The 23,439-nt window shown below is 28.4% G+C and overlaps 1 protein-coding gene across 1 annotated transcript in view; it reads left to right on the forward strand.

Annotated features, from left to right (window-relative positions):
• Positions 1-23,439, forward strand: part of LOC135125453 (phosrestin-2-like) — a 153,419-nt gene that overhangs the window by 55,531 nt on the left and 74,449 nt on the right. Inside the window, exon 5 of the mRNA XM_064051091.1 lies at positions 2,354-2,477. Coding sequence (XP_063907161.1) covers positions 2,354-2,477 — 124 coding nt within the window. The remainder of the gene's footprint in view (positions 1-2,353; positions 2,478-23,439) is intronic.

A 23,439-nucleotide genomic window follows, 5' to 3' on the forward strand; every position in this document is an offset into this window, starting at 1 on the left:
TCTAAAAGGCGAAAGAATCTCGGGGGCTCCAAGTGTTATTTTTGCTACAAGGTGAAAAATCTCAGGGCTTCCTAGTGTTATTTTCTTCTAAAAGGCGAAAGAATCTCTGTGACTCCAAGTGTTATTTTTTTCTAAAATGCGCAAGAATAACGGGGTCCCCTAACATTTTTTTTGAGAAAGTGAATGAATCTCGTAGGATCCTAGTGTTATTTTCTTCTAAAAGGTGAAAGAATCTCCCAATTATTTTTTTTGAGAACGTGAAAGAATTTCGAGGGTCCCTAGTGTTATCTTTTTCTCAAAGACGAAGGAATTTTGGTGTCTCCAAGTGTTATTTTTTCTAAAAGGCGAAAGATGCTCGGGGGCCCCAAGTGCTACTTTTTTCTAGAAGGCGAAAGAATGTCGAGGACTCCTGGTGTTTTTTTGTTCTAAAAGTCGAAAGAATCTCGGGGTCTCCTAGTGTTATTTTCTTATAAAAGTCGGAAGAATCTTTGGGATTCCAAGTGTTATTTTTTCTGAAAGGCGAAAGAATCTCGGGGGCTCCAAGTGTTATTTTTTTCTACAAGGTGAAAAATCTCAGGGCTTCCTAGTGTTGTTTTCTTCTAAAAGGCGAAAGTATTTCGAGATCTGCTAGTGTTAATTTTGTTCCAAAATGCGAAAGAATATCTGGGGCCCCTAGTGTTATTTTTTTCTAAAATGCGCAAGAATATCCTCTAATATTTTTTTTGAGGAAGTGAATGAATCTCGTAAGGTCCTAGTGTTATTTTCTTCTAAAAGGTGAAAGAATTTGGGAGTATCCTAGTGTTGTTTTCTTCCAAAGTGCAAAAGAATCTTGAGGGCTTCAAGGGCTATTTTTTTAAAGGCGCAAAATCTTGGGGCTCCCAATTATTTTTTTTGAGAACGCGAAAGAATCTCGGGGGCCCAAGTGCTATTTTTTTCTAAAAGGCGAAAGAATCTCGAGGGCTCCAAGTGTTATTTTCTTATAAAAGTCGAAAGAATCTCGGGGGCTCTAGTGTTTTTTTTTCTTAAAAGGGGTTACTTAGTGGCTTACAAAAATTATCGCCTCCGAAGCACCACAAAAACCAAAAGAGTCGAAGCAAATCACTGTGGAGTATTACTTTTTCTAGGGATTTTTTTTGTTATGTTTACTAGAATTTCATATTTGTTCCTCGATTTTCACTAAATTAACGATGCCCATTCTATAATTATATACAAATATTAATGGTGACTTTGTTTCATCTATAATTAGAGACGTAAATAAAGTTGTCGTAGCTCGTCGAACTTTATTTATATTATTTCATAAACCAAAAAATTTGTTTTGCAATATTAAATTATACAGAAATAATAAATTGTTGTGGGAATCAGCGACGTGTGCAGAAAGTTTGTATTTCTTAGTTTTTTTATTTTTTTGTGTCTCAGTTAAATGGGAATTTTTTATTGGACATGCAATCTTACTTAACTAAAGTAGTTGCATTGTCTCCAACACTGTCGGCATCTGCTTCTAATTCAGTACCACAGTTATTGCTAAATCATCAATTATTACTAAATTACATTACAGTTCCAAACTGGGGCACGGGATTATATTCAGAATTAAAATTTACCAACATCTGTTACTCCAATTATTGTGTGCTAATGCACGTCGCTCGTTTTTAAAAACACCCCTTTCCACTAGCGCACCGAATGGAATAGTGGTGTAATATTTCACGACATGCCTCAACATAATTGAAGTACTTTATTTTAATTGGCTGATTTAGTTACACACACTTTACCCGCGAACTAGACCAAATAGATAAATCCAAGAAATAATTCTCCCTCTGCAATAAAACCGCACCACAACACCGTTGTAAAAACGATCACTTTCTCGTCTAGTGACTCTATTGTGTGAAGCTTCGGACGTTGCACACACGTTCTAACAAAATTATCTTCGGTGAGACGATTCGAGGGTGAACTTTCCATCCTCTTTCGGTGAAATCAATGCGGAATTTCCGGTTGACGTTTCAATTTTTCTACCATCGGGGTCGCGTCAATCCGTCTTCAAGTGTTATTTTACTGACGTTAAGAACTATACATCATGGTAATCTAAACATGGAACGAACGACTGACCTGTGTCAAGCTAATACGATACAAACGCGACTATAAAGGAAATTGCTTTATTGTTGCTTGTTACAGCGCACTGCGAGTTTAAACACTCGCTTTAATTCATCGTAAAACTATTTATGGTTGGAGTGTTATTCGAGCTTGCGGACAAAGTTTGTTTTTGAATTTTTTTCGCTTGAGGGGACTCGAATTCCTGCTCGGCTCTAGTTACGATTTTTATTAATAAAAAAAAATGTGTTAATTATCATATTCGTACCAGATACGGCCGAGAGGACGAGGAAGTGATGGGCTTGAAGTTCTGCAACGAGGCCATCATGTGTCTCGCCCAGCTTTACCCGCCCCACCCCACCGCCCTTCCGCCCGAAGGTAACACGCCATTACAGGTAAATTTTTCAAGCCTCGATGTTTTCACAAGCCCGCAAACGACATTATTGCAAATCGGGCGAAATTAGCGTTTCTTTGGAATGGGATGAAATTGGACGTAAAAGGGGATGATGGGTCGGCGCCGGTAGCGTCGTTTTAATGGGTTTCAGCGGCAGGGCGGGAGCCATATTTTTCAATAAACCAACAGAATTAATTGTAATTCATAACGGTTTTTATCGGGATAAGCCGTTTATGGAGGTGTAAACTGTTTCGTGCTGAATATAAGTTTAATTTTATTTGGGGGGCGGAAGTCGTAAAGGGGGATGAAGGCGAATGGCGCTAATTAATCAAAGTGTTTAATTGGTTTTTTATTTATTTTTTTGGGGGATTTATTGCGATGACGGGGAGGTTTTTAAAGAAATGACGAGAATATTCAGATCGAGGGTTTTATTTTTAGGGTTTATTTACATTTCTTTCTCCCCTGTGTCCGTCTGTCCGATTGTTGTAAAATTTTATTTGACGTTTAGGAATATCGTGTAGAGGGTGAAACGCTAAGCAAAATTTGTCTAGACATCCCCACTAACACTGTGATGACGTCACCTCAAATTTTTCGCATAAACATCATTTAAATTTCTGATTAATAATATAAATTTTTGTCATGTTTTGTTTTCTTTTTTAGACATTCACCGACGTTTTTTAACTTTGAAGCTTTGATATTTAAAACGCACAGCTTCCTCATTATATATATTAAAACCAAAATTGTAAAGTTTCAATTTGAAAACCTTCTAATTTTTAACTACGAACGATCAGGTCAGGTCAAGACACAGGATTCCAAGTGTTGTTTTTTTCCATAAAGTCGAAAGAATCTCGAGGGCTCCTAGTGTTATTTTTTTTCTTAATTTTCCTTGAGCTTATTAAAAAAACACTAGGGAACTCTGACATTGTTTCATGTTTAAGAAAAAAAAAAACACTTGAAGCCCCCGAGATTCATTAGCCTTAGAAAAAAAATAACACCAGGTGCCCCCGACATTTCTTCAGCTTTTAGAAATAAATAACACTAGGAACCCCCGAGATTTTTCCAGCTTCTCAAAAAAAAAAAACACTTGAAGCCCTCGAAATTTTTTCGCATTTTGGAAAAAATAACACTTGGACAGATGTTATTATATTGGTGTTATATTTTTCTAAAAGGTGAAAAATCACAGAATCCCCTAGTGTTTTTTGTGGGGAAGCTATTAAAGAACCTGGGGGCTCCAAGTGTTATTTCTTTTCTAAAAGACGAAAGAATCTGGGGTTTCTTTGAGTCTTTTCATTTTTTTGGGAAAAGCTGAAAAAAAGTCGGGAACCCTTAGTGTTATTTTTTTTAAAGCAAAAAGTTCTCGAAGCCCTGCAGTGTTATTTTTTTAAGTCTAATGAATCTCGGGCCACAAGTGTTTTCTTTGAGAAGTTGAAAGAATCTTGGGAGCTCCAAGTGTTATTTATTTCTAAAAGGCCAAAGAATCTCTTGGTTCGTTTCTGTTTTTATTTATGTGGAGAAGTTGAAAAATGTGAGGAAACCCTAATGTTATATTTTTCTAAAAGCTGAAAATATCACAAGATTCCCTAGTGTTTTTTTGGGAAGCAAAAAGAATCTTGAGGGCTTCTAGTGTTATTTTTTCTATTAAAGATGAAAAACTCTGGGAGTCCCTTGTTTTTGTAATAATCTGAAGGAATCTCGGGAGATCCAAGTGTACTATTTTTGAGAAGTTGAAAGGACGTTGGGGGCTCTAAGTGTTATTTATTTTCTTAAAAGTGAAGAAATCTCGGAAACTTCTAGTTTTTTTGAAAACATTTGGAGTTGTCTTAGTGTTATTTATTTCTCAAAAGCCAACGAATCATGTTTTTTATGTGAGAATCTCAAGGAATCTCGGGTGCTCCAAGTGTTATTTATTTCTAAAAACAGAAAAAGTATCTAGGTTTTCTTTTGATTTTCTTTTTGAGAAGCTAAAAGAATGTCGGGTATACCTAGTGTTATATTTTTCTAAAAAATGAAAAAATCACAGAGTGCCCTAGCGTTTTTTAGAAAGCTAAAAAACCTCAGGGGTTCCTAGTGTTATTTTTTTTAAGGTGATGAAATCTCTGGAGCTTCTAATTTTTTGCTAGGCGAAAGTATCTTACGGTCTCTGAGTGTTATTTATTTCCAAAAAGCCAAAGAATCATGTTTTTTGTGTGAGAATCTCAAGGAATCTCAGGGGCTCCAAGTGTTATTTATTTCTAAAAGGCCAAAGAATCTCGGAGTTCTGTTTTTTTTTTTGAGAAGCTGAAAGAATGTCGGGGGTCTTTAGAGTTATATTTTTCTAAAAGGTGAAAAATTCACGGGGTCCCTTTTCGTATTTTGGGAAGCTAAAAAACCTCAGGAGCTCTTAGTGTTACTTTTTTTCTTAAAAGTGAAGAAACCTCGGTAGCTACTAGTTTTTGGTAAGGCGAAAGTATCTTGCGGGCTCTTAGTGTTATTTATTTCTAAAAAGCCAAACAATTGTGTTTTTGTGTGAGAATTTCAAGGAACCTCTTGGGCTGAAAGTGTTATTTATTTCTAAAAGCCCAAAGAATATCGGAGTTCTGTTTTTTTTTTTCAGAAACTGAAAGAATGTCTGTAGCACTTAGTGTTATATTTTTCTAAAAGGTGAAAAAATCACAGGGTCCCCTAGTGTTTTTTGGGAAGCTAAAAATCTCAGGCGTTCTTAGTGTTATTGTTTTTCTTAAAGGTGAAGAAATCTCGGTAGCTTCTAGTTTTTTTGTAAGGCGAAATTATCTTACGGGCTCTTAGTGTTATTTATTTCTAAAAAGCCAAAGTATCTTGTTTTTTATGTGAGAATCTCGGAGCTACAAGTGTTATTTATTTCTAAACGGAAAAAACATCTCCGAGTTCTTTTGTTTTTCTTTCTTACAAGCTAAAAGAATGTCGGGGGCTTCTAGTGTTATATTTTTCTAAACAACAATAGCCCTTTTTGAGAAGCTAAAAAAACCTCAGGGATTCCTAGTATCATTTTTTGTTTCTTAAAAGTGAAGAAATCTCGGAAACATCTAGTTCTTTTTTAAGGTGAAAACATCTGGAGTTGTCTTAGTGTCCTTTATTTCTCAAAAGCCAAAGAATCATGTTTTTATGTGAGAATCTCAAGGAATCTCGGGTGCTCCAAGTGTTATTTATTTCTAAACAGAAAACGGATCTAGGATTTCTTTTGTTTTTCTTTTTGAGAAGCTGAAAGAAAGTCGGGTGCACCTAGTGTTATATTTTTCTAATAAATGAAAAAATCACATAGTCCCCTAGCGTTTTTTGAAATGCTAAAAAACCTCAGGGGCTCCTAGTGTTATTTTTTTTTTAAGATGAAGAAATCTCGGAAGCTTCTAGTTTTTTGTAAGGCGAAAGTATCTTACGAGCTCTTGGTGTTATTTACTTCCAAAAAGCCAAAGAATCTTGTTTTTTTTGTGAGAATCCCAAGGAATCTCAGGGGCTCCAAGTGTTATTTAATTCTAAAAGGCCAAAGAATCTCGGAGTTCTGTTTTCTTTTTGAGAAGCTGAAAAAGTGACAGGGGCTCCTAGTGTTATATTTTTCTAAAAGGCGAAAAAATCACAGGGTACACTAGCGTTTTTGGGAAGTTAAAAAAGCTTCCGGGACTCCTAGTGTTATTTTTTTCTTAAAAGTGAAGAAATCTCGGGAGTTTCTAGTTTTTTTAAAGTGAAAGCATCTCGAAGGCTTTGGTGTTATTTACTTCTCAAAAACCAACGAATCTTGTTTTTTGTGTGAGAATCTCAAGGAATCTCGTGGGTTGCAAGTGTTATTTATTTCTAAAAGGCCAAAGAATATCGGAGTTCTGTTTTATTTTTCAGAAGCTGAAAGAATGTCGGGGGCACTTAGTGTTATATTTTTCTAAAAAGTGAAAAAATCACAAGGTCCCCTAGCGTTTTTTGGGAAGCTAAGGCGTTCCTAGTGTTATTTTTTTTCTTAAAGGTGAATAAATCTCGGTAGCTTCTAGTTTTTTGTAAGGCGAAAGTATCTTGCGGGCTCTTAGTGTTATTTATGTCTAAAAAGCCAAAGAATTTTGTTTTTTGTGTGAGAATCTCAACGGGTCTCGGGGGCTCAAAGTGTTATGTATAGAATCTCGGAGTTCATGTTTTTTTTTTTTGAGAAGCTGAAAGAATGTCGGTGTTATATTTTTCTAAAAGGTGAAAAATCACAGGGTCCACTAGCGTTTTTTGGAAAGTTAAAAGAACCTAGTGTTATTTTTTAAAGGTGAAAAAACCTGGGGAATTTGTAGTTTTTTTTAAGGAGAAAGAATCTTGGGGGCTCTAAGTTTTATATTTTTTTACAAGATTATAGAAATTATGGGTCGACTACTGGTTCTCTGAAAACTAAATTCGGTTGCTTTAAAAACACCTCTGGCATGGCATCGAAGGTTGACAGAATTCTGAAAAAAAATTATCAGTGTTTAATTTAATTTTTAAAAACTCCCGCCTATGTCAATGCCTATCCAGAAACAACGATAATCGTTACGTCGTGACCTTGAAACGGAATCGCCCCCGAAATCACACCTTCAAAGTGCGGTCTAATTCCGCAAACCCCTTTAGAAAACAGATTAGGTTCATTTTCTCTTGTACGTCTTCATCTCTGCTGACACTTATTGGTTTTCTGGATTTTATCGCGGGGCGGCGATATTGAGACATTATTGGCATAAAATGTGTGCATTCGGGGCAACATTTTCAAACCGCCCAAATTCCTCATGCACTCCATCAGCTACAAAGATAAATTATTATTAAACACACCGTCGGGGCGAAAGTTTCAAGCCTCGAATATTAAATTTTGCGTTGTTCTAACTAGCTACAACTTGAAACTCTTGTGTTTAACACATGCTAGTTCTCATTCCCCAGTTCTGTTGATTTAGCCAACCAAAAAATAAAGCTAGTTCCCAGACGTGCCAGTTTTATAAAAATAAAAAAGTTTTAATTAAGAGATTTTCGCATTTATCTCCAACTGTCACCGAGAAAAGAACGACATTCATTTAATCCGCCCATTTAAAAGTTGCGATGTTTCATTATCTTTTTAATTAGTTGAAAATTCTTAACAATTTTCCATTCACAATTTCAGATTTATCACCGAAGTGACGGAAAGTTGCTGGAGCAAGGAAAAGAGTTTCCGGCTTGTGCCGGTCGTAAATTGCGCCATAATACCGCGATTCAACAGTTTGACGTGCAGAATTCGCGGAATTATCTTCAGATTTAGCGGGCAGTTGTTAAGCGACGGACTTATGGAAATTTGTCCCAGAAATCGCGCATCGGAAAACTAGTCTGCGAAAGTGGCGCAGTCAGTGGGATGAAAAATAAAAACCGTTGTTTCGTTGCCTGAGTAATTAAATGTTTACTTTACTGTTTAGTTGTCAAAGCCGGATGCAGATTAACGGCTCGTGCAAACAGGGAGTAGTTACATTTAAGTACGAGGTAGTTATTTTCTGTATTAAAGAGCGATGATCCGGTTTTGGCGCAGTCGGTAAGATAACAAAGCGACTTCCTTGTGTTTTGTATTTTCCTTTGAGCGTTTTTACTTGTAAACGGATATTCATTTCCATAACGAGATATTCTACGGATCGATACAAGCTACACAGGTCACATTTTCGATTGGTGATTATCGGAGATTGGCGCAGTTGGCAGGATAATAAGATCCTTAAAAAGCCTCTTTAATGTATTTTTTATGAAGCACGTAATGCTTAATAACCGCTCCTCTCGACTCGGTAAACACACTCTCAGATTTCGCCGGTTTGTTTGCACATCAGCGAGTTAGAGCCGTAACAAGCTGTCGTTTTATTGTGATCGTTTTAATTCTTTGCTGGAAGCTGGTCATAAGTGTTTGTTGTGTTGTATGTTCGCAAAGGTGACTCTTGTGACAACGATAACGGGTAGATCAAGATCGTTAGTTCAAGTATAGCGTTAGAAAATTGGTTGAAGGTTGATTCGATAGAACTTAGTCCTGAAGTGTCAACAAATCACGCTTCTTTGAAAATTTAAAAACTGCGATTTTTGTTTTCTGGTAATCTCTATGACACTCTTGAATCGGTTTTTCAATTTTCTAATTTTTGAATTGTTTTAATTTTGCGATAATTATGTAACTCTGAGTTTTTATTTTTAAATTTTTCTATTTTCCGACTTTTGCATGTTTCAATTTTTCAGATTTTGCAATTTCACAAGTTTTGAAATGTTTGATTTGCAATTTTTCGTTTCGGTTTATATTTGATTCGTTTTTCCAATTTGTCAATGTTCCGATTTTTTGGGTTTCTATTTTAGATTTTTCAGTTCCTCAATTTCTCATATGTAATAATGGCACTAATTTTTAAAATTTTCACTTTTCAGTTCCATGATTATAGAATTTTTCCATTTTTCAATTATTGGTTTTTAAAATTTTTCATTTCTTCAAATATTCGACTTGCAATTTTTCGTTTGGATTTTTAATTTTCTTCATTTTGACAGTTTTTTGTTTTTTCAATTTCAATTCTAAATTTTTCGTTTATCCAATTTTGCGATTTGCAATTTCACGAGTTTTGAATTCTTAATTGTTCAAATTTTCGTTGCAGTTTTTACTTTCTACATTTTTTCAATTTTTCAACGTTCTAATTTTATAATTTGTCTTTTTTCAGTGTACAATTATTGAATTTTTGGATTTTTCAATTCTCCGATTTGCAATTTTTCGATTTTCAACTTTCAGATTTTTTAATTTTTCGGTCTTTCCATTTTAGATTTTTCAGTTTTTCAATTTTTCACTATTCCGATTCTTCAATTTTTCAGTTCTTCAAATTTTTCAAATGCAACATTTCTAGTTTTTATTTAAAATATGTAATAATGGCACTAATTTTTAAAATTTTCACTTTTTCAGTTCTATGATTATAGAATTTTTCCATTTTTCAATTATTGGTTTTTAAAACTTCCGTTTGTCGATCCTTCAATTTTTCATTTCTTCAAATTTTCGACTTGCAATTTTTCGTTTGGGTTTTTAATTTTCTTCATTTTGACAATTTTTGTTTTTTTCAACTTCAATTCTAAATTTTTTGTTTATTCAATTTTGCGATTTGCAATTTCACGAGTTTTGAATTCTTAATTTTTCAAATTTTCGTTGCAGTTTTTACTTTCTACATTTTTTCAATTTTTCGATGTTCCAATTTTTTAATTTTTCTTTTTTCAGTGTGCAATTATGCAATTTTTGGATTTTTCATTTCTCCGATTTGCAATTTTTCGATTTTCAACTTTCAGATTTTTTAGTTCTCCGGTCTTTCCATTTTAGATTTTTCAGTTTTTCAATTTTTCAGTTTAGCGATTCTTCAATTTTTCATTTCTTCAAATTTTCGACTTGCAATTTTTCGCTTGGATTTTTAATTTTTCAAATTTTCGATTTTTCTATTTTTCATGTATTCAATTTTTCATTTTGCAATTTTTCGTTGCGGTTTTTTATTTTGTAATGTGAAATTTTTAATTTTTGAATTCGTCAATTTTTCGATTTGCAATTTTTCGCTTTTCCAATTTTTCCATTCGATAGGTATTTTTTTCAATCTATTTTTTTTTTATTTTTAAATTTCCATTTTGCAATTTTCCGTTTTTTGTTTTTCGGCTTTTTAATTTTTTCCGACCTTTTAGTTTTTCGATTTTTAATATTTCCATTTTTCAATTTTTTCGATTTTTTCACTTTTCGAAACAAAAAATTGAAAAATGAAGAATGAAAAAACAAAAAAGCATAGAATGAAAACTTTGAAAAAGCTAAAAATTGTAAATCAAGAATTAGGATAACTGAAGAAATGAAAAATTGAAAAATCGAAAGTTTAAAATCGAAAAAATGAAGTATTGAAAAATCCAAATATTGGAAATTAAGGAAAACGGAAAATCGGATAATTGCGAAGTCCAAAAATTGCAAAATTGAAAAATTAAAAAAGTGGAAAATCGAAAAGTGAGTAAACGAAAAATTGAAAAATAGATGTATTGAAGAATAATTTAAAAATCGAACAATAAAAAATTTTAAAAATAGCAAAACCCATAGAAACATCAAAAAATGGTAAAATTGAAAAATCGAAGAATGGAAAATTTAAATAATCTGAAAAATCAAGAATTTTAAAATTCCAGAAACTGAAAAATTGAAAAATCAGAAAATTGGAAATCAAGAACTTGAAAATTTAAATAAACGAAAATCACAAATCGAAAAAACGAAATATTGTAAAATCGAAAAATTGAAAATGAAAGAAACGGGAAAATCGAATAATCGAGAAATCCAAAAATTCCAAATTGAAAAGTTACAAAAGAAAGAAAATTTTAAAAAATAAAGGAAATGAAAAATAGAAATATTGAAGAATAATAATTGGAAAATTGAAAAAACTAAAACTTTAAAAATTAATCACAAATCGAAAAGTGGGAATATTTTAAAAATTGAAAAACAGGGATTTCAAGAAATCGAAACATCAAAAAATCGTAAAATTGTAAAAACGAAAACTGTGATACTCGAAAAATTAAAAAATTAAGAATATGAAAAATCAAAAATATTCGACAAATTGAAAAATCGAGAAAGCTCAAAACGAATAATTGAAATATTGAAAATTAAAGAAATTGGAAGATCGAAAATTGAATAAATGAAAGATAATAAAATCGAAAGAAACATTAAAAAAATATAGTAAATGAAAAAACGAAAAATTGAAGGATATATAATTGAAAAATCTAAAATTTTCAAGATTGACAAATTAAAACATCGAAAAATTGAATAGAAGAAATGGAAAACCGATAGAAACATCAAAAATGATAAAATCGAAAAATGTAAAATTTAAATAATGGATAAATTAAAAAATTAAAAATCTAAAAAATCAAAAATTTTAAAATTCGACAAATTGAAAAATTGGAAATCAAGGACTTGAAAATTTAAGAAACGAAAAATTGAAAAATCCAAAGTTAAATATTGAAAAAAGTCAAAATCGATAAAACGAAATATTGTTAAAAATGGAAAAAAATTAAGAAATTGGAAAATCGAAACTTGAGTAAAGGAAAGATTATAAAATCGAAAAAACGTTGAAAAAACAAAGGAAATAAAAAAACAAAAAATTGAAAAATAGAAATATTGAAGAATAATAACCGAGAAATCGAAACATAAAAAATGGAAAAATTTAAATAATCAGAAATTGAAATATTCCTAAAATTAAAATATTGAAAATTTGAGAAATGAACCTAGAAATCTAAAAATCGAATATTCGAGAAATATAAAAATCGAAAAGAAGAAAAATTTTAAAAATCGAAAAACCGAAAATTCAAGAAATCGAAACATCGAAAAATCCCAGAATAGAAAAATTGAAAAATCGAAAAATGTAAAATTTAAATATTTGAAAAATTGAAAAGTCAGAAATGAAAAAACAAACAACATTAATCTTAAAATGAAAACTTAAAAAAAAACTATAAACTGGAAATCAAAATCTTGAAAAATTGAAGAATCAAAAAAAAATCAAAAGCGAAAAAATTACAAAAAATTGGAAAATGGAAAAAAGATTAAACGAAAAATCATAAAATCGAAAGAAACATTGAAAAAATAAAGGAAATGAAAAAACTAAATTGAAAAATAAAAAATTAAAATATCGAAGAAATGAAGAATCGTAAAATTGAGAAATCGAGAAATCGAAACATAAAAAATTTAAAAATTGAAATAAGCAGAAATTGGAAAGTTCCTAACGTTCAATTTTTGAACAATTGGGACATGTATAAGTTGACAAATATAGAAATCTAAAAATTCAAAAATCGAGAAATCTAAAAGCTGATAAATATAAAAATTTTAAAAATCGAAAACTGGAATTTCAAAAAATCTTACAATTGAAAAATAGAGAGATTAAAAAACTAAATAATCATAAATGAAAAAACAAAACATCATACAATGAAAATTTTGAAAAAACTAAAAGTTGGAAATGAAGAACTTGAAAAATTGATAAAACGAAAAATCGTAAAACCAAAATATTGAAAATCGGATAATTGAGATTCCAAAAATTGCAGAATTGAAAAATTAAAAATTGGAAAATCGGGGAATTGAAAATTTGAAAACTTACAAAAATATATAAAACCGAAAAAACATTGAAAAATAAAGGAAATGAATAAACCAAATATTATGATATAAAATCTTAACAATGAAAATTAAATAAATCTGAAAAATGAAAAATAAAAATCAAAATTGACAAACTGAAAAATTGAAAAATAAAGAATTTGTTATATCAAAAAATTGCAAAATGAAATACTGCAAATCGAAAAATTGAAGAAACGAGAAATTGAGAAATTTAAATAATAATAAATAATAATAATAAAAAGCGTTTATTGTTCTACAAAAGAGACAATGTGAGAACAAAAGGTTCGGCTACAGCTCAACGCTGATACATTTCTAAGAACCAAACCCGTAAATACAAACAAGAGTATCAGAAATTGAAATATTCCTAAAATTAAAATATTGAAAATTTGAGAAATGAACCTAGAAATTGAAAAATCGAATATTCGAAACATATAAAAATCGAAAAGAAGAAAAATTTTAAAAATCGAAAAACCGAAAATTCAAGCAATCGAAACATCGAAAAATCGCAGAATAGAAAAATTGAAAAATCGAAAAATGTAAAATTTAAATATTTGAAAAATTGAAAAGTCAAAAATGAAAAAACAAATAATCTTAAAATGAAAACTTTCAAAAAAAACTATAAACTGTAAATCAAGATCTTGAAAAATTGAAAAATCGAAAAAGCTCACAAAGAAAGCGAAATATTGTAAAATCGAAATATTGAAAATGAAAGAAACGGGAAAATCGAATAATCGAGAAATCCAAAAATTCCAAATTGAAAAGTTACAAAAGAAAGAAAATTTTAAAAAATAAAGGAAATGAAAAATAGAAATATTGAAGAATAATAATTGGAAAATTGACAAAACTAAAACTTTAAAAATTAGCCAGGAATTGATATATGTATTCCTAAAATTGAGATTTCAAGAAATCGAAACATCAAAAAATCGTAAATTTGAAAAAACGGAAAATGTGAAATTCAGATACTCGAAAAATTAAAAAATTAAGAATATGAAAAATCAAAAATATTCGACAAATTGAAAAATCGGGACAGCTCAAAACGAATAATCGAAATATTGAAAATTAAAGAAATTGGAAGATCGAAAATTGAATAAACGAAAGATTATAAAATCGAAAGAAACATTGAAAAAATATAGGAAATAAAAAAACGAAAAATTGAAGGATATTATATGATTGAAAAATTGAAAAATCTAAAATTTTAGAGATTGCAAAATTAAAACATCGAAAAATTGAAAAATCAGGAAATAGAAACCGAAAAAATGGAAAAACCCATAAAAACATCAAAAATGATAAAATCGAAAAATGGAAAATTTCAATAATCGAGAAAATAAAAAATCAAAAATCTGAACAATCAAAGATTTTAAAATTTGACAAATTGAAAAATTGGAAATCAAGGACTTGAAAAATTTAAGAAACGAAAAATTGAAAAATTCAAAGTTAAATATTGAAAAAAGTCAAAATCGATAAAACGAAATATTGTTACAAATGGAAAAAAAAGAAATTGGAAAATCGAAACTTGAGTAAAGGAAAGATTATAAAATCGAAAAAACGTTGAAAAAACAAAGGTAATGAAAAAACGAAAAATTGAAAAATAGAAATATTGAAGAATAATAATCGAGAAATCGAGACATAAGAAATGGAAAAATTTAAATAATCAGAAATTGAAATATTCCTAAAATTGAAATATTGAAAATTTGAGAAATGAACCTAGAAATCTAAAAATCGAATATTCGAGAAATATAAAAATCGAAAAGAAGAAAAATTTTAAAAATCGAAAAACCGAAAATTCAAGAAATCGAAACATCGAAAAATCGCAGAATAGAAAAATTGAAAAATCGAAAAATGTAAAATTTAAATATTTGAAAAATTGAATAGTCAAAAATGAAAAAACACAATCTTAAAGTGAAAACTGTCAAAAAAAAAACATAAACTGGAAATCAAGATTTTGAAAAATTGAAGAATCAAAAAAAGTCAAAATCGAATCACGAAAAATTGAAAAAAAATGGTAAAAATTAAGAAATTGGTAAATCGAAAGTTGAGTAAAGGAAAGATTATAAAATCGAAAAAACGTTGAAAAAACAAAGGAAATGAAAAAACGAAAAATTGAAAAATAGAGATATTGAAGAATAATAATTGAGAAATTGAAAAATCTCAAACAAAATATTTATTGAAAAATTATTGAAAAACTGATGAATCGAAAAACTAGAAAATCGAGAAATCGAAACATAAAAAATAGGAAAATTTAAATAATCAGGAATTGAAATATTGCTAAAATTGAAATATTGAAAGTTTGAGAAATGAACCTAGAAATCTAAAAATCGAATATTCGATAAATATAAAAAATCGAAAAGAAGAAAAATTTTAAAAATCGAAAAACGGAAAATTCAAGAAATCAAAACATCGAAAAATCGCAGAATAGAAAAATCGAAAAATGTAAAATTTAAATATTTGAAAAATTGAAAAGTCAAAAATGAAAAAACAATCTTAAAATGAAAACTGTCAAAAAAAACATAAACCAGAAATCAAGATCTTGAAAAATTGAAGAACAAAAAAAATCAAAAGCGGAAAAATTACAAAAAATTGGAAAATTGAAAGAGGATTAAACGAAAAATCATAAAATCGAAAGAAACATTGGAAAAATAAAGGAAATGAAAAAACTAAATTGAAAAATCAAAAATTTTTAAAATTGAAAAATTAAAATATACAAAAAATGAAGAATCGAAAAATTGAAAAATCGAGAAATCGAAACAAAAAAAAATGTAAAAATTGAAATAAGCAAAAATTGGAAAATTCCTAGCGTTAAATTTTTGAACAATTGGGAAATGTATAAGTTGGAAAATATAGAAATCTAAAAATTCAAAAATCGAGAAATCTGAAAGCCGAAAAATAGAAAAATTTTAAAAATCGAAAACCGAAATTTCAAAAAATAGAGAAATTGAAAAATTAAATAATCATAAATGAAAAACGAAAAATCGTAAAACCAAAATATTGAAAATCGGAAAATTGAGAAATCCAAAAATTTGCAAAATTGAAAAATTAAAAATTGGAAAATCGGGGAACTGAAAATTTGAAAACTTACAAAAATATATAAAACCGAAAAAACATTGAAAAAATGAAGGAAATGAATAAACCAAATATTGTGATATAAAATCTTAACAATGAAAATTAAAAAATCTGAAAAATGAAAAATAAAAATCAAAATTGACAAACCGAAAAATTGAAAAATAAAGAATTTGTAATATCAAAAAATTGCAAAATTGAAATACTGCAAATGGAAATACGAAGAAACCAGAAATTGAGAAATTAAAAGAACGAAAATGAAATAACAAGAATTGTGTTACCCAAAAATTGGTCAAAGGTGCTAAGTAAATCCAGATTTTTAGAACAATTATAAGAATTGATTTTGCAAAAAAAAAACAGTTATTGTAAAATTTGGTGTCATCCCATTTTTTACCCTCTACATAATAGCAAAAACTTTAAACGAAAAATCTTTAAATATAACAACCTCTAAATGATGAAAAATTATATTCCTAGTTCACCTGACAATTCTGGCCGGAATTCCACCACGTATGACAACGCCAACAATAACATTGTTCCAAATGTAACCACTCTCTGTTTACATCATTCATGAACCGAACTGTAAGTCCACAATTAAACGCCAACACTCCTAGACGCAATAAATAAACCACGGCTTCGTTTTTGGCGCAGTCGGTGGGATGCATTTTATCAAAACTCCTGCATTTTTAATTCTTCTATTGCGATATCTCGCGGCGTCGTTTTAATTTGCAACGTCGACGTCACCGCGTCGTCTAGTCTAATAACCTTTTTTTTCGACCCTGCGAACTCACTTTCGGTTTCTGTGGCTGTGTTTGTATTCCATTAAATCCGGGTGGTAATAATCTGTCGTTCCATTGTGTTTCCTCCGTTCGTTCGTTAGTGAGCTGGCCATAATTGAGTTGTTGGCGTTCTCTTGAACAGTTATGTTCGTATTCATGACGTCGGGACCATCGACTAAGAACTGGAAACTTTCTCAATTATATTTTATTCAAACAGCGACAAGAAAGTCACCAGATGGTGCATCCTATAAGTCACCTCGACAAATTTATGGAGAGGGGGGGTCCATGATGGATGCTGCGTCTGGAAAAGCCGGGATCATTGTACGGGATTCGCCCGTGCATTTTCCGCGTTTTTACGCAATTACCGCCCCTTGGGGGAGCCGAGGCACGTCTGTGTCGTGTTTGCTGCGATTAATTCATAGTAAGCTTATGTCATGCACGTAATTCCGGAGCTTTGAACGATCGATATGTGCGGAAGATACCGGAAAGCCGTTTTAAGCGTGGTTGGTCGTTTTGGGGGTTTTGTAAAGGGGATACGTTTAGGTTGTTGATAAGGGAAGTGCGATGTCCGACTGTGTTTTACTTCAAGAGGGTAAGCTAATGAACAGAGATGTCCAGATTTTTGAAAAAAAAATTAACCTTGAAATTAACCCGACAAAAAGCCTCGTCAAAATGTCCCGTATGAAGTTTTTGTAGATAATAAACGATTTTTTTTTTCACAAAATACCTACAACGTTTATTTGGGACAACACGGAGGTCTGCCTAGATCTAGGTCAAGTCAGGCAGGTGTGTATGAAATTTTGAGAATTAAAAAATTTTTAAAAAACGGAAAATTGGAAAACCGAAAAATCAAAATCCTAATAATTTCGACTAATAGTCGAAAAATCCAAAGAAATTGAAAAATTCACAGAATTAAAATCTTGAAAAATCGAAATACCGAGATGTCAAGAAATCAAATAAAAAAAGTGTAAAAACGAAAATTTGAAAAATCAAAAAACTGCAAATTAAAAATTTGAAAAATTAAAAAATAGAAATACAGAACTGAAAAACCAAAAAATCTAAGACTTAAAAACCCGAAAAACTAAAGTATTGAAAAACCGGAAAATCGAAACGTCAAAAAAACGAAAATTGAAACATCTAAAATTTAAAAATAGAAAACCAAAACATCGAAACGTCGAAAATTCTAAAAACTGAGAAATCGAAAAATTGAGAAATTGGAAAACCGAGAAATCGAAAATCGAAAAACTGAAACATCGAAAGTTGGAGAAAACACGAAATCGAAAAGTCGAGAAACCGAAAAATTGAACAATCTAAAAATGCAAACATAAACCGAGATGTCAAGAAACCGAGTCATCAAAAAATCGTAAAATCGAAAATTTGAAAAATTAAAAAAAAAATCGATAACTAGAACAGTAAAAATTGAAAAATTGGAAAATCGGGAAATTGAACAACTGACAAATGGAAACATCGAAATTGCGATAAATTGAGAAATCTAAAAAATGAAAAATCGAAACACTTTCAAAACCGAAAATTTAAAAAAATTTTTTTGGCGATAAATTGAGAAAATGAAAAATGTAAAATTTAAAAATTTAAACAAATGAAAAATAGAAATATCGAAGAATAAGTTAAGAAATCGAAAAATTGAAAAATCTAAAATTTTAAAAATTGAAAAAGTAAAATATCGAAAATTTGAACAATTTCAAAAATCAAGAAATCGAAACAAAAATGTCGAAAATTTTAAATAAGCAGAAATTGAAAAATTCCTAAAATTGAAGTGTTGAAAATTTGGGAGATCTAAAACCTGAAGAATGTCAAGAAATAAACATTAAAAAATCGTAAAATCGAAAAAAAAAAACTTCGAAAAATTGAAAAATAGAAATATGGAAGAACTGAAAAAAAATTAAAAAATCGAGAAATTGAACAATCGAGAAATGGAAACATCACAAATCAAAAAACTTTATAAACCGAAAATTAAAGAAATCTTAAAATTGATAAATTGAAAAACTGAAAAATCTAAAATTTAAAAATTTCGCAAATTGAAACACAGAAATATCAAATAATTAATTGTGAAATCGAAAAATTGAAAAATAAAAAATTTTAAAAATTGAAAAATTAAAATATCGAAAGTTTGAACAATCGAAAGATTGAAAAGGTCTAGAGATAAAGATCAAAAAATCGTAAAATCGAAAAATTGAACAGTCGGAAAAATAAAAAATCAAAAATTTAAAAATTTGAAAAATTAAAAAATAGAAATACCGAAAAACTGAAAATCCAAAAAATCTAAGACTTAAAAACTCGAAAAATGAAAATATTGAAAAATCGGAAAATCGAAACGTCAAAAAACCGAAAAATTGAAACATCTAAAATTAAAAAATAGAAAACCCGAAAATTCTATTAACCGAGAAATCGAAAAATTGAGAAATTGGAAAACCGAGAAATCGAAAATCGAAAAACTGAAAGATCCAAAGTTGGAGAAAACACGAAATCGAAAAGTCGTGAAATCGAAAAATTGCAAAAATGAAAAATCAAAAAACTGAAAAATAAATAATTGAAGGATTCGAAAAATTGAAAAATTGAAATACCAAAAAATTAAAAAATCGTTAAATAGAACAGTAAAAATTGAAAAATCGACAAATAAAAACGAAAAATTGGAAAATCGAGAAATTGAGCAATTGAAAAATGGAAACATCGAAATTGCGATAAATTGAGAAATCTAAAACATGAAAAATCGAAAAACTTTCAAAACCGAAAATTTAACATTTTTTTGGCGATAAATTGAGAAACTGAAAAATGTAAAATTTAAAAATTTCAAAAATTGAAAAATAGAAATATCGACAAATAAGTGGAGAAATCGAAAAATTGAAAAATCTAATATTTTAAAAATTGAAAAATTGAAATATCGAAAATTTGAACAATTTCAAAAATCAAGAAATCGAAAAATTTAAATAAGCAGAAATTGAAAAATTCCTAAAATTGAAATGTTGAAAATTTGGGAGATCTAAAACCTGAAGAATGTCAAGAAATAAACATTAAAAAATCGTAAAATCGAAAAAAAATAAACTTGGAAAAATTGAAAAATAGAAATATGGAAGAACTGAAAACTCGAAACATCGAGAAATCGAAAAATCTAAAATTTAAAAAAATTTAAAAATAAAACTATCAAAACATTGAAAATCGAAAAATCGGAACATCAAAAATGGAAAAACTGAAATAACTAGAAATTGAAAAATTTTTGAAATCGATAAACCATAAAATCGAAAATTTAAAAAATAAAAAAAAAAGAAAAATGAAAATTTAAATATACATACGAAAAATTGAAATATCGAAGAACTGAACAATTAAAAAAATGGACTAATCGAAAAATCAAAAAACTGATGAATTAAACTATCGAAAAATTAAAAAATCGAGAAATAGAAAAGTTAAAAACTGAAAAATCGAAAAACCCACAAATCGAAAAACTTTATAAACCGAAAATTAAAGAAATCTTAAAATTGATAAAATAAAAAACTGAAACATCTAAAATTTAAAAAAAATCGCAAATTGAAAAACAGAAATATCAAATAATTAATTGTGAAATCGCAGAATTGAAAAATATAAAATTTTAAAAATTGAAAAATTAAAATATCGAAAGTTTAAACAATCGAAAGATTGAAAAATTAAGAAATCGAAAAATTTAAATAAGCAGAAATTGAAAATACCCTAAAATTGAAATTTTGAAAATTTTTTGAAAAGGTCAAGAGATAAACCTCAAAAAATCGTAAAATCGAAAAATTGAACAGTCGGAAAAATAAAAAATCAAAAATTTAAAAATTCGAAAAATTAAAAAAATAGAAATACCGAAGAACTGAAAAATCAAAAAATCTAAGACTTAAAAACTCGAAAAATGAAAATATTGAAAAATCGGAAAATCGAAACGTCAAAAAACCGAAAAATTGGAACATCTAAAATTTAAAAATAGAAAACCAAAACATCGAAACGTCGAAAATTCTAAAAACCGAGAAATCGAAAAATTGAGAAATTGGAAAACCGAGAAATCGAAAATCGAAAAACTGAAATATCGAAAGTTGGAGAAAACACGAAATCGAAAAGTCGAGAAACCAAAAAAACTGAACAATCTAAAAATGGAAACATAAACCGAGATGTCAAGAAACCGAATCATCAAAAAATCGTAAAATAGAAAATTTGAAAAATGAAAAAAAAATCGATAACTAGAACAGTAAAAATTGAAAAATTGGAAAATCGGGAAATTGAACAATTGACAAATGGAAACATCGAAATTGCGATAAATTGAGAAATCTAAAAAGTGAAAAATCGAAAAACTTTCAAAACCGAAAATTAAAAAAATTTTTTTGCCGATAAACTGAGAAACTGAAAAATGTAAAATTTAAAAATTTCAAAAATTGAAAAATAGAAATATCGAAGAATAAGTTGAGAAATCGAAAAATTGAAAAATTTAAAATTTTAAAAATGGAAAAATTAAAATATCGAAAATTTTAAAAATTTCAAAAATCAAGAAATCGAAACAAAAATATCGAAAAATTTAAATAAGCAGAAATTGAAAAATACCTATACTTGAAATGTTGAAAATTTGGGAAATCTAAAATCTGAAAAATCGAAAAGCCGAGCGTCAAGAAGTAAACATGAAAAAATAGTAAAATCGAAAAAAAAATTAAACTTCGAAAAATTGAAAAACAGAAATATGGAAGAACTGAAAAATCTAAACTTCGAGAAATAGAAAAATCTAAAATTTAAAAAAATTGAAAATCGAAAAATCGGAACATCAAAAATGAAAAAAATGAAATAACCAGAAATTGAAAATTTTCTAAAGTTGCAATGTTGAAAAATAGATAAAACCTGAAATGTCGAAAACATTTTAAAATCGATAGACGGTAAAATCGAAAATTTGAAAAATCAAAAAACTGAAAAAAAAATTAATTTTCGAAAAATTGAAATATCGAAGAACTGAACAATTCAAAAAATCGAGTAATCGAAAAATCAAAAAACTGATGAATTAAACTACCGAAAAATTAAACAATCGGGAAGTAGAAAAGTTAAAAATTGAAAATTCGAAAAATTTTGTTTTAAAAACAATCGAAAAATTAAAAATTCGAGAAATGGAAACATCGAAAAATTGGGGAATCTAAAAAATGAAAAATCGAAAAACCCACAAATCGAAAAACTTTATAAACCGAAAATTAAAAAAATCTTAAAATTGATAAATTGAAAAACTGAAAAATCTAAAATTTAAAAATTTCACAAATTGAAAAATAGAAATATCGAAAAATTAATTGAGAAACCGAAAAATTGAAAAATCAAGAAATCGAAACAAAAAACCGAAAAATTTAAATAAGCAGAAATTGGAAATTCCCTAAAATTGAAAATTTGCAAATTTTTGAAAATGTCAATAGATAAACATCAAAAAATCGTAAAATCGAAAAATTTAAAAATTCGAAAAATTAAAAAATAGAAATACATATCGAAGAATTGAAAAATCGAAACAACGGAAATTTAAAAAAATTGAAAAATTGACAAAAAAATTTTAAAATCTCAAATTCGAAAAATCGCGCGACCGAGAAATCGAAAAGTTGAGATATTGAAATAGCTACATTTGAAAAATTGAAAAATTAAAAGTTGAAAAATCTAAAAATTTGAAATTTTAAAAATTGGAACATCAAAAAATCTAAAAATTGAAAAATTCCTAAAAGTGAAATGTTGAAAATTTGGGAATTCTAAAACCTGAAAATTCCAGACATTCTAAAATCGAAAAGCCCAATGTAATCGAAACATCAAACAAAAACCGAAAAAATGAAAAATAGGAATATCGAAGAACTGAAAATCTAAAATTTAAAAATAAAGGTTAAAAAAATTGAAAAATCTCAAAATCGAAAAACCGAGAAACCGAGCGATCCAGAAAGAAATCGACAAGTTGAGAAGTTGAAAAATCTAAAAATTGAGATACCGAAATTGAGAAATTAAAAAATTGGAAAATTTTAAATTAAAAAAAATGAAAACTCAAAAAAATCGAAAAATTTATAACCAGAGATTGAAAAATACCTACAATTGAAATAGTAGAATATTCAGGAATGTAAAACCCGAAATATCGAAAAATTCAAAATAATCTTAAAACAAAAAATTGAAAAACTCTTAAATGTAAAAAATCGAAAATTTGAAAACTGAAAATACTGAAAAATCAAAACAGGAAAATTGAAAAATCGAACCATGAACAAACAAGAAACTAAAAAATTTAAAATTTAAAAATAGGTGATCAAAACATCCAAAATCCTAAAGTTGAAAAATCGAAAAACCAAGAAACTCAGAAATTAGAAAATTGAAAAATATTGAAAAATAAAAAACCAAAAATTTAAAAAAAAACCGAAAAATCAGATATTTTAAAAATCGAAAAATTGTAAAACCAAAAAATCTAAAACCGAAACGAAAATTTGAACGATCGAAAAATTGAAAAATCGAAACATCAAAAAATTGAAACATCTAACATTTAATAATAGAAAAATTAACATGTCGAAAACCGAAAAATTTTAAAATCGATAAATCCAAAATTTAAAATATCGGTTAATTAAAATATTTAAATTTAAATACCTAATGTTTAAAAATAGAAAAATTTAAACATTGAAAAGCGAAAAAGTCTAAAAATCGAAAAACTGAGACATTGAAGAATAAGAAATCGAAAAATCCAAAATTTAAATTAAGAATCTGAAAATTGAAAAATCTAAAACTGAAAAAGGAGGAATTAGAAAATTCCAAAATTGAAATGACGTAAAATTGGAAAATCGAAACATTGAGAAATCTAAAACCGATTTAGATCGAAAACTCGAAAAATTGAAATATAGCATAAGAAAAAAAACGGAAAACTGAAAAATCGAAAAATTTAAAAACCAAAAATATAAAAATAGTTTTAACGTCCCTAGCTAAATTATTCTGGCAGAAATCTGACCTGACCGAACCTGACCTAACTCACCATGACCTGACAAGTAATATCAGGTCATCGTTCAGAGTGTAAGGAAAGTACTATATAAATTCTTACGTGCATTCGTAAA

The sequence above is a fragment of the Zophobas morio genome, unplaced genomic scaffold, assembly GCF_036711695.1.
Source record: "Zophobas morio isolate AGI-343-1 ecotype UQ-CSIRO unplaced genomic scaffold, CSIRO_AGI_Zmor_V1 ptg000008l, whole genome shotgun sequence".
NCBI classification, from domain to species: Eukaryota; Metazoa; Arthropoda; class Insecta; order Coleoptera; family Tenebrionidae; genus Zophobas; species Zophobas morio.